The sequence below is a fragment of the Anopheles merus genome, chromosome X (assembly GCF_017562075.2).
Source record: "Anopheles merus strain MAF chromosome X, AmerM5.1, whole genome shotgun sequence".
Taxonomy (NCBI): domain Eukaryota; kingdom Metazoa; phylum Arthropoda; class Insecta; order Diptera; family Culicidae; genus Anopheles; species Anopheles merus.
This window is the reverse complement of record NC_054081.1, coordinates 5,980,063-5,991,543: the sequence shown is the minus strand read 5'-3', so window position 1 is coordinate 5,991,543 and position 11,481 is coordinate 5,980,063. Positions and strand designations below refer to the sequence as shown.

The 11,481-nt window shown below is 42.4% G+C and overlaps 1 protein-coding gene and 1 long non-coding RNA gene across 3 annotated transcripts; one reads left to right on the top strand and one right to left on the bottom strand.

Moving 5' to 3' along the window:
• Positions 1–778: 778 nt before the first annotated feature.
• Positions 779–11,242, top strand: LOC121589447 (cardio acceleratory peptide 2b). 2 transcript variants are annotated; one of them, XM_041908398.1, is made up of 3 exons: positions 779–1,140; positions 9,727–9,876; positions 9,959–11,242. In XM_041908398.1, the coding sequence occupies exons 1-3, from the start codon at positions 1,050–1,052 to the stop codon at positions 10,231–10,233; spliced, it is 516 nt and encodes a 171-aa protein (XP_041764332.1). In that variant the 5' UTR covers positions 779–1,049; the 3' UTR covers positions 10,234–11,242. The 2 variants fall into 2 exon arrangements, with proteins under 2 accessions (XP_041764332.1, XP_041764325.1); XM_041908391.1 differs by having other exon boundaries at positions 9,956–11,242.
• Positions 5,739–8,558, bottom strand: LOC121589461. Its single transcript, XR_006004313.1, has 2 exons — positions 8,224–8,558; positions 5,739–6,043 (listed from the first exon to the last, which is right to left on the bottom strand). It is a non-coding gene; the product is annotated as an uncharacterized LOC121589461 (long non-coding RNA).
• Positions 11,243–11,481: the final 239 nt, after the last annotated feature.

The window sequence follows — 11,481 nt, the reverse complement described above, 5'->3', positions numbered from 1 at the left end:
GATGCTACCTAGGGTCGCTTACAGCGAAAATAGCATCACAGCAGCTGCCACCATGGGGTGCGATACATCTCGGACGCCAATATTTGTACTTCCTGTGGACCAAACGGTCGGCCCAGTCATCCCAACCATGGCCGAACGAAAATTAATCGCTGCGCATTTGTTTCAATCCCGCCCCGGCGACGACGACCCCGGGCATCGATGGCATGGTCCAGCGAGGGGGCGCACTTTGATTTGTTCTTTATTTAGTTTTAAAATCAATACCTTGCACACACACACATACACGCACTGCATCGACTAATGAAAGAATCGTTACCGCGCGAAGATGCAGACATCTCCCCCCCTAGGGGACGGAAGCCACGGCCTGCTGGGAAAGGAAAGTTTCGCTCCGGCCTGGTGCCTGACCCGCTGGTTAATCGAGCTAATCAAGGAATCTGTTGGACCACGGCCGCCCTTTTTCGCACGTCACCTGTCGGCTCGTTGCTGTTACTGTTGCGAGTTGCGAGGGCGTTAGATAAACTGCCGAACAGCCGTCCGAACTGGGAGGATTTAGAATGGTACTGTTGGGGTTGAAGATGTTTGCTCCCTTTTTTTGTGTTTCTATGCTTTGTATTGCTATTGCAAGCAGGGCAAGAAGGATGGCTCATCGCCGAGGGTACACCACCGCCGATGACATGCGCTCAACGGTCCAGCGCTCGTCGGTTTGCTGCACACGGCCCCGCTAGTACCTGTGATCCAGTGGCAGTATAAAAGACGCCTAGCCGGCCAACCAGCTCGTCACAGCACGAACCGCAGCCAGCCAGTGCAGCAGGAGGATCGTTCCGGTAAGGACACCCATACCCGCATCATTCAACCCGCTGCTCGATCATCGCCTACTAAACGCCAGCTTTGCTGCCAACGGAAAACTCACCCGAAATCTCCAATCTCACGAAATTCCAACGAGCGTGTGTGTGTGTGAGTTAGTGTGTGTTAACAGTGCAGTTGTGCAGGTTTTTGCTCCGTTGCTTGCCGGTGGCACAGGTCGTGCACGCTCCGATCTCTTGTCCGCGATAATGTTGGCCGGCTCGCAAGCGAAACCGCCGGTGTGTGTAGCGCTCGCGCTGGTACTGCTGGGTGTCACCGTACATCTTGCCGGCGCGGAAGGTAAGTAGTAGTTTGAGGGGAGGCCAAGGACTGGCCGGCGCTGCACCAGCGCCAGCTTAACGACTGTTTGCCCAACGTGCCTGCGTTTTTGCGCGGGCTGCCGGAGCTGCCGGTTACACGGTTTATCTTCGGCCCGATAAAGTATGGCTTTTCGAAGATCTTGGGATCTTCGTGTGGGTGTGTGTCGTCGGGTGGAAGGTGGGGTGATAATAAAAAGAAAACAAATTATGAGCGGGCACAGGAGTAATGGTAATCGAATTTGGGACGGCAGTCTGGGGGCTGTGTCGATTAAAAAGGAAAGTGTGAAAATGGAAAAACCTGTTTTTTTTTTAGATTAGATGCTATGCAAGTCGATTGTAGTTGCAGTTCGTTCGCTATCGACTCGTAGAAACTGATTGATTTTAGTTCGAACGTTACTAACCGAATTCATAACGGCTAGTCCGGGAGCACTTGATTGAGCACTAACGGGTTGAAACGGAGCGGCAGCTTTAGTCTCATTGTTAGCGTACGAAGCACGCAATCTAACCGGCCATGGTTCAAATCTTCGAAATTCTCGCATGATTGATACCATTTTTGTAGAATCCTCCTCTTTTAAATGATAAACACGGTATCGTTGATGTTTCCTCGTCACCGTTTATTCACCATCTGCCTATTCTCACCAACGTTCTCTTTATATAACTTCCAACAGTGACCAATGTTCTCTCCCACAATTCCTCTCTTTTAGTCAACGTTCTCACACTTCCCCTCATTCTATGTTTGTTCTCTCTCTTGCATACAACACTGCTTGTACGCAACTCTACATCCTTTTTCTCCTCTGAAGTTAATCCAATTTCAAAAGTACTACAAAACTTACATTGTATTTTAATATTTACATTGATATACGAGAGAGAAAAAAAAAACTATTATCTTAATCCTTTAGCCTATTTGGAATTCTTCGAACTCGTATTGGACGTTTACCTACACTTTGGTTACCATCTTTTTGTTTACTATTTTGTGAATTCTTTGTTTTTATCGCTTCTACCAGGGGAATCTTATATAAGTGTGCAACAGGCCGGCGATATTTAACTCCTTCATTACTTACTACTATAGTATCGTTTCCAACCCTTTTTATGACTCTAAATCTTTCAGTTCCATATTTTGGCTCTGCCTTTCCTTGGTGATAGTTCCATATTTGAACTATATCTCCTACTTCAATGTCAGAAGGTTTGGATCGTCTCTTCTCATCTGCATAGATTTTTCCTTTCATTTTCCGTATCGCATCTCTCTCTTTCACATCTTTGTCGCGGTTCCAATCTGTTGCTGTTTTTAATGATGGTAATAGTCCCTTAACTGGCCTTCCATTTAATAATTCTAGGGGGGCTTTACCTGTTATGGAATGTGGTGTAGTATTGTACATATGTTCATACTCTTCAATAGCTTTACGCCAATCACTGTTTTGTGCTTTTGCAATTCTTAATGTTCTTAGTATTCCTCTATTATTTCGCTCTACTAGTCCGTTCATTTGGGGCCAATAGGGAATTGAATGTACTATCTTTATATCTTTTGTTTTGCAATACGATCTAAACTCTTCACTACTAAATGGAGGCCCATTGTCACACCTGATCGATTCGGGGAATGTTTGATCTTTGCATATCGTTTCCATAGCTTCAATAGTTTTACTTGCTGTAATGTTTTTCATTTCCACAATTTTTAAAAATCTACTATAATAATCAGCTAGTACCAGGAACGTTCCAAATTCTTTTACCGTAAAAAAATCTACTGCTATGTCTTGCCATGGTCGTTCAGGCATTTCTTTCCGTATCATTGGTTCTGCTGTGCCCATTTTCCTTACTGCTGCACATCCACTACACGTTTTGACGTACGACTCTATTTCCCTGTCCATAAATGGCCACCACATTTTCTCTCGTAATTTTCTTTTCATTGTTACCTCTCCTGGGTGTCCTGCATGAGCTATATGTAATGCTTTTTGTCTCAGCTTTCCTGGTAAAACTATCCTGTCATCTCTCACAACCATACCTTGTATAATTCCTAGTTCTTTGCTGAACGCCTGATAATGTGCCAAGTTTGGGCCCCATGTCTGATTTTCTATAGCTTTGACAACTTTCTTCATTGTCTCATCTTGTGCTGTTTCTGACCTGATTTCGCTTAATGTTATCGCCTCGTATTCATTGTCAATAGTATAGACGTAATGCTCTGAAGCTTCGTCAAATGGTTTGTTGATATCCCAATTTGATCCCAATCTCGATAAACTATCAGAAATATTACAGTTTCCGGGAATGTATTTAACTACAAAGTTGTATGGTTGTAATCTCAAAGCCCAACCTTCCGCTCTTGAACATGCCCGTTTACCATTTTGGTGTTTTCCTTCAAAAATGTATTCTAACGTCTTATGGTCGGTGAAAATTGTAAACTTTATCCCAAACAAGTATGGATAAAATTTTTCCACTGCCCATACAACTGCTAAAGCTTCCCTTTGAGTTTGAGGATAGACTCTTTCTGTTTTCGTTAGACCCTTTGACGCGAAACTTATAATGCGAGATTTTCCTTCCTTATCTCTCTGGGTAAGAACAGCTCCTAATCCCGATGGAGATGCGTCAACATATAATTCTGTCTCATCCTCGGGCTTATAGAACCCCAATTCACGAACATTGTTGGACAACTCTGTACGCAGGTCATCAAAAGCTGTTTCCTGCTCTTTGCCAAATGTCTCTACTTCTCCTCTAATAAACTTACGTAGAGGTTCTGACCTACTCGATAGATGATGGATAAATTGCCCTACAAAGTTTACCAAACCTAAGAAACTTCTAGCTTCCTCCCTTGTTGCTGGTTTTCTAAAATTCTTAATGGCTTCTACTTTATCTTCAGCGGGTGCAATTCCTGACGAACATATCTTGTACCCAAGTATTTCTAAACTGTCAACACTAATTACACATTTCTCCTTATTCAAGGTTGCGTTATTTTGTTTTAAGACTCCTAACACTTGCCTTAAGCGTTTATCATGTTCTGTTTTATTTTCACCTGCTACAACTATATCGTCAATGTAAATTACCACTCCATCTATTCCTATTAACATTTGAGTCATAATTCTTTGGAATATTTCTGGTGCACAATTAATTCCAAACATTAATCTCTTGAAACGCATAAGCCCTTTGCTAGTCATGAAAGTGGTAACTACTCTTGAGTCTGGGTGAAGTTCAATGTGGTGATATGCCGAAGTAATATCGAGTTTAGAAAATATTTTGCATCCACGTAACTTGTTTAACAATGTTTCAATGACTGGTAACGGAAAATGTTCGCGTTGGATAGCTTGGTTTGGATATTTCATATTGATACAAATTCTTATATCATCTTTTCCCTTTGGTACTACTACCATTGGGGATATCCATTCCGGAGGGCCTAAGACTGGTTCAATTATGTCAAAATCAAGCATGTTTTGAATTTTACGGTCTACTTTTTTTTTCTAACGCAATTGGAACTCTAATATACGATATTTTTTTTGGGGGTATTGCCTTATTAATGGATAATCTGATCTGAATATTTGGAAATTTTGGAAAAGGTTGTATTTTTTCTTCTAAATTCTGTACCTCTAAACCTACTTTTAACACTTTTAACTGCTCGGCAGTAGTTTTGCCTAACAATGATTTGTTGCTATTCTGCACTACAAAGAATTCCGCATATACCGTTGGCTTATTTTCGTTAACTGTTACTAATGATTTAAATTTAAGAATTATTTTTATGGTTGTTTGCTCGCATACGCAGTTATATTCTTGTTACAGTCGTACGTGATATCGTGAATATCTGCTTTGAATTCTTGTAATGTTTTCCATACTTCCTCCGTAACGGTATTCACAGACGCACCTGAATCTATTAAAAATTCAACAGGAACATGATCCAATGTACATGTGACCATACCGTTCTCCCAAAGCCGTGATGTCGTTAATCGCTATAATAATATTAATTATTTTAATTGTCAAATCTACAAGGATTCTACGAGCCCTCATTATTATTATATTACCTCATTAAGGTTGTCTACCGCATCTGAGTTTCGTCTTTGATTTCGCTGCATATGTCCTGATGATTCTGTTTTCGGTTTTTTCCATTGAAACCTATTCTTTGTTACATTTTCTCCTTCCGTTTTGCAACATCTACCGAAATGTCCTATGCGCCCGCAAGCATTACAACGAGCTTTTCTAGCATAACACTCATTAGAATTTCCGTTATGTCGCCATGACCCACAACGGTGGCAGCTAGTATCTTGCCATTTTCTTTTTGTTATCATTGGTTGTTGTTTGACGTATGCAATTGACGGTTCAATTTCTTTGTCTTTAATTTTCATTTTCTGGCTTATTAATACTTCCCTGTTAATTGCATAATTAATAAGCTCATCTAATTCCATTATGTCTTCTAAGCCTTTGTCCCGAACTCTTTCGTCCTTTGCTCCTATTGTTATTTGATGTAATATTTCTTTTGTTACTCGGTCCTGAAAGTCACATCGAGAAGCTTGTGCCCGAAGACGCAGAACATATTGATTAACGGACTCTTCATTCTCTTGCTTAAGTGACCGAAACACTTCTAACTCTATCCTTTCATTTCTTTTCCCGAGAAAGAAGTGGTTCAGTCGTTTGATGGCATTGTCGTATTCCGGTACTGGTAATTGTTTAAACGGTATCGAAACTGCCCTTGGATGTTGTTCTCCTGGCACCGCTGCTAAGTTGAAATATATCCGCTGCAAGCCCCGACCTCCACGTGCCAGCATGTATGCTAATTTCTCGCTTTGTGTTTCGATTTTCTTCAGTGTGACAATCAGTTCAAATGCTCTATGCCATTCTTCCCACTCGCGACGTAGATCCGATGCATCCGCAATATCATTGAATGGCTGCAAAGGCCAATGTTCAGTATCCATCTGTAATTAATTTTTTTTTTAATTATAAATATTAGTATTTGTATTAATTGTTTATTTTCCTTTTTTTTTAATTTTATGACATTTATTGCTGTTATTATTTCCCATACTCTAAATACACTACTGAACCAGCAATAATATTCCGCAATAAACTTCGCTCTATCTCTTTCATAATAACTTGATCAATATGAAATGCACCTACACTCACACTTGTATGTAATTTAAAACCTATGTGGAATAATATTTACTCAAATTTCATTTACTAATAATTGCTACATGTAGTAAAGAAAATAAGTAAACAACAAAATATTAATCTACTGCCCCGCCTTGGGCTCAATTCGCCTTGGGTTCTCAACCGTCGCTAAATTCGTTGGTTCTATTGTCACTGATTGTCACTTGTTTATTATGACTCACATTCACACACACACACACACACACTGTCCCATCGTTCGAATCCGTCACACAATAGCTGCTGTCTTACTGTTCCAAAGAACTTAAAATTTACCTACTCTCACCGCGAATGCACGTCGGACCACACATGTCTTTTCATATTTTTTTCTTTTGTCTTCTAAAAAATCTGTCGTGCCTCAGTTGTCCAGATGGTCACTTGTTTATTATATCACACACACACACGCTGTCCCCTCGTTCGAATCCGTCACACAATAGCTGCTGTCTTACTGTTCCAAAGAACTTAAAATTTACCTACTCTCACCGCGAATGCACGTCGGACCACACATGTCTTTTCATTTTTTTTCTTTTGTCTTCTAAAAAAATCTGTCGTGCCTCAGTTGTCCAGATGGTCACTTGTTTATTATATCACACACACACGCTGTCCCCTCGTTCGAATCCGTCACACAATAGCTGCTGTCTTACTGTTCCAAAGAACTTAAAATTTACCCACTCTCACCGCGAATGCACGTCGGACCACACATGTCTTTTCATTTTTTTTTCTTTTGTCTTCTAAAAATTTGTCGTGCCTCAGTTGTCTAGATTGCCACTTGTTTATTCAGGCACAGACTATTTAACCAACTTCTAGCAATACAATTTGACCACACGCTCTGTTTGACCATTTACATTATTCGAATTTGTCCTTTCTTTTGCAACATTTTCATTTCATTCCACTCTGTACACTTTGATGTCGCACATTATTTATCTTTTCTAATTTCCTTAATTTCATTTGCTTTATATACCTTTTTTTTATGTTACGGTTCCGCACTGGTTTCGGTTACTTTTCGCTTTATCAAATTTTCTTTGCGCTGCGGTATCCTACCGGTCTCGCTATGCTACGGATTTTCCAGACTCTTTATGCTATGGAATAACCGGACTCAAATACGTGCTACGGGATGTACCGGTCTCACAATTTTGCTACGGATATCCGGACTCTTTCTTGGGCGCTACGGTATCACACCGGTCTCAGCCACTTTTGCTACGGTATATCCGGACCCCTTGGTGCTGCGGTGTTCTACCGGACTCCTCCTCGCTATGCTACGGATTTTCCAGACTCTTTTATGCTATGGAATAGCCGGACTCAAATACGTGCTACGGGATGTACCGGTCTCACAATTTTGCTACGGATATCCGGACTCTTTCTTGGGCGCTACGGTATCACACCGGTCTCAGCCACTTTTGCTACGGTATATCCGGACCCCTTGGTGCTGCGGTGTTCTACCGGACTCCTCCTCGCTATGCTACGGATTTTCCAGACTCTTTTATGCTATGGAATAGCCGGACTCAAATACGTGCTACGGAATGAACCGGTCTCACAATTCTGCTACGGATATCCGGACTCTTTCCTGGGCGCTACGGTACCACACCGGTCTCAGCCACTTTTGCTACGGTATATCCGGACTCTTTTTGTTTTAACCTGTCACATCTTCGTTTATCTTTAATTTTTTTTTTTATTATTATTTTTATTATTTTTTTTTTAGCTTTTAAATTCTCACTCTTTTATTATTCTCTTGTTAGTTGGGCTGTTTCGCTTGCTAACTACTACCACACGTTTATTCGTTTTTACGTTTTATAACGGACTTCACATTGTTCGTTCGGGATTATAACCGGTTTCACCACACTTTGCTACCATAATCATGTTTATCACTCGCACATTTCACAATTATTTTATAATAATTATCATGATTAATTGAACCATTTTTTTTTTCTTCTTGTACTCAAATTTCTTGACTCACCTTTCTCGTTTCAAATTTCCTCTTTTCTGTGCTTCGTTTACCGGCTGCGCCAATTGTAGAATCCTCCTCTTTTAAATGATAAACACGGTATCGTTGATGTTTCCTCGTCACCGTTTATTCACCATCTGCCTATTCTCACCAACGTTCTCTTTATATAACTTCCAACAGTGACCAATGTTCTCTCCCACAATTCCCTCTCTTTTAGTCAACGTTCTCACACTTCCCCTCATTCTATGTTTGTTCTCTCTCTTGCATACAACACTGCTTGTACGCAACTCTACAATTTTAAAATTACATTAATATTATTCGTTAATAATAATTGTGATTAAGGATGCAAAAACAATGCTCCTCCTCAATTGTAAAGTGCCACAAAATTCACAAAATTCAGATAGTGTGTTTTTTCATGAATAATTTAAAACAGATATTTGGTGTGTTCAAATTATGACTGCAAGGGTGATGCGGTGTTGATCTATAATAGCTTGTCCCGATTGGTAGGCCTTCTATCAGTTTTCAGTAAGAAGATATATTTATAGATTATTACATCTCTCACGATCGAAGTTTTTGACCCTATGGTAACAGTAAAACATTTAATTATAGGAACCGCTTCTACCAGTTCCATTAAATATGAATAAAAATCACAGTTAAAGTAGCTTAGCATTGCCGCCACACATTCATGAGCATAAAACCGTCCAGTTTTCTGAGAACTAACATAGAAAGCCGCAAATGGAATAATTTCCTATTAATACATATAGTTTTTATGCCTTCAATTAAATGCTACTGACATTTTCACTCGTATCTGAAACAGCTGGTACACTTTCTGGCACATTTTCCGTTTTGCTTTAAAAGTCAAGGTGATAAAACTGCATAAGCGAATGTAAGGCATAGGATAATAGATTTAGGGTTTAAACCTCACACCCGATACATTGAAAATCTCGTACAAATATTGAGCACGAAAAGCAGCTAGAGCGTTTCTGTGGCACATTTTAGAATCCATTCGCTGTGCACATCAACTTTAAGTGACGAACGCTTCAGCAGAGTCGAAGATTATTGCCGCAAGCACCTCGTCGCGGTGAATCCACGGCCCGGATTTGCCTTCCAGGTTTGGCCTAGGGACAAGGGTGGGTGTACGAAGGAGTAGGCAATGGGAGTGATATGATACGAGATTAATTCTACGACACATTCCGCTGCAAACGGGCCGTTATGGGCGGGCAACAGGAAGGACTGTTGCATGTGATGCCTAATGGCGTTGAGGGTGCTAGGCAAATGAGCCTGTACAAAGCCACAGCCGCGGGCAGAAAGATGGCAGAACAGTGCGTTCTGCAGCAACGGGAACAACAAACCAGCCCCGAGCAGCAAAGCCGGTAACCGGTCGTTATCAATTAGCACTTTCCGCATGCAAAGCGTGTACAATCGCCGAAGGCGCTCTGGCGCCTTCCCCCCTTTATCGCCATTATGTAATCTGAATGTTGTGTACGCTTGTGTGTGTTTTTTTCCCCACGGTAGCGCCCGAGTTTGAGTCGGTGGGACGGGTGAGCAAGCGGGGCCCCACCGTCGGACTGTTTGCGTTTCCGCGCGTCGGCCGCAGCGATCCGGAGCTGAACCTCGACTGGGAGTCGTCCGCCATGCTGCCGCTGGAGACTGCCGACGACTATGGTAAGAGAGCGGTGCACGGTGCATCCTTTAGGAGCTGTGACCATATCCTGCTGCCTTCCTTTCTGTTTTCTCCCGCCAGAAGACTACCCGATGAAGGAGATGAAGCGCCAGGGACTGGTGCCGTTCCCGCGCGTCGGCCGCTCGGGCAAATCGGAGCTGGCAATGGCGGCCGCACGTTACTGGCAGGCGGCCCGCAACCTCCAGCAGCAGCAGCAGCAGAGCGTCGTGAAGCGGGCCGGTGGCACGGGTGCCAACAGCGCCATGTGGTTCGGACCGCGGCTGGGCAAACGGGGCCGCTTCGGTGTCGCCGCAGCGAGCGGTAGCAGCGAGCAGCAGGTTAAGGCGGAACAGCTGTAAGCGCCACCTGTGGACTTGCCATCTGCACGCATTCACCTGCACCCTCCTCTTTTTCCGGTTCCACTGTTTCACGTGTGCGTGTGTGTAGCTGAACACCCTGTTCCCTGTTGATGTTTCCTTGGATATAGAGATGAAATAGAAAGAAACAAAGTAATCCTTAGGCTACAACCCAACCAAAGCAAAGGGATAAGATATAGTCCTCAATGTTCACTGTCCTCAGATGTTGCTGTGTGATGCATTTAAAGATACGTTTTGTTGTTCTGTTACCACTACTCCTGAACGTGCTTGAAGGAAGCTACAGTTTGACACTTAGGCAGCTTGAACAAAACAAAATTCTTTCGTTGATGTAATTAGGTTCCCAATCATCCAATTTCCAAGTACATTAGGTTACCCTCATAAAATCTGCTGGAACTGGATCTTGCAATGTCCGGAGCAAGCTCTGGTCTACTATTGGACCGCACCATCCTGAATTCGAGCGGGTCCTCGGGGCTCGGGAGAGTACAAATTCGCGACGGGAAATAACGTTGCAGGCTGGCGGGCAGCTGAAGGAATGGGCCTGCTGGTGCAGCCCGATTCCCCCAGTTGCCTGACGTTGTTTTCCACGCTCGCAGCGCGCTCACCGACGCCTCACCGACCCTGTACTGCTGTACGACATTAACCGAGCGACCAACGTTACCTGGCAGACCTGGTTTACATTAAGTTATCCACCAATAGACATACTAGATGGTCTCAACCCGACGGGAGTCTTCAGTATCAGAGTCTTGTGTGTTGTAGTTGCATCAACAGTAGAGGCAAAATGGTGGATATAGCAAGAAGAGAAAAAAGGCAAATTGTATTATTAGCTTAGCTAACAGCAAACTGCAGATGGCAGACAAGAAAATTGACAAAAAAAAAAAAAAAACAAGACACAAAACACACCGATAAAACGCGTTGTTCAATTATGAGACATTGTTGTTGTAAATAATGGGAAAAATAAACTAACACAATCAAATAAAAAAAAAAACACAATTCTAGACAAGATCCAAAATGGCACTGAAATCAACTCGTACTTGGTGTTTGTTTTTAATTTCGGAAATGTAACATCTTTTTTACAGAAGAATCGTCGTTGCTTGGGATGGAATATCTTGGCCAACTTCATCACTTCTGAACCGTGTTCCGAGTACGACTAGGGCGGCTCCGTTTAAAGCTAAATCATATCCAGACCAATGATGAGTCGTCGAAGTCTTTTATCCGTAAGAACCGTTAGAG

What these genes read in the sequence shown, in the direction of transcription:
- LOC121589447 (XM_041908391.1), top strand. Translation starts at nt 1,050, where the DNA reads ATGTTGGCCGGCTCGCAAGCGAAACCGCCGGTGTGTGTAGCGCTCGCG. An exon ending in ACATCTTGCCGGCGCGGAAG is followed by an intron (nt 1,141 to 9,726) that starts GTAAGTAGTAGT and finishes TCCCCACGGTAG; the next exon opens with CGCCCGAGTTTGAGTCGGTG. An exon ending in GGAGACTGCCGACGACTATG is followed by an intron (nt 9,877 to 9,955) that starts GTAAGAGAGCGG and finishes TTCTCCCGCCAG; the next exon opens with AAGACTACCCGATGAAGGAG.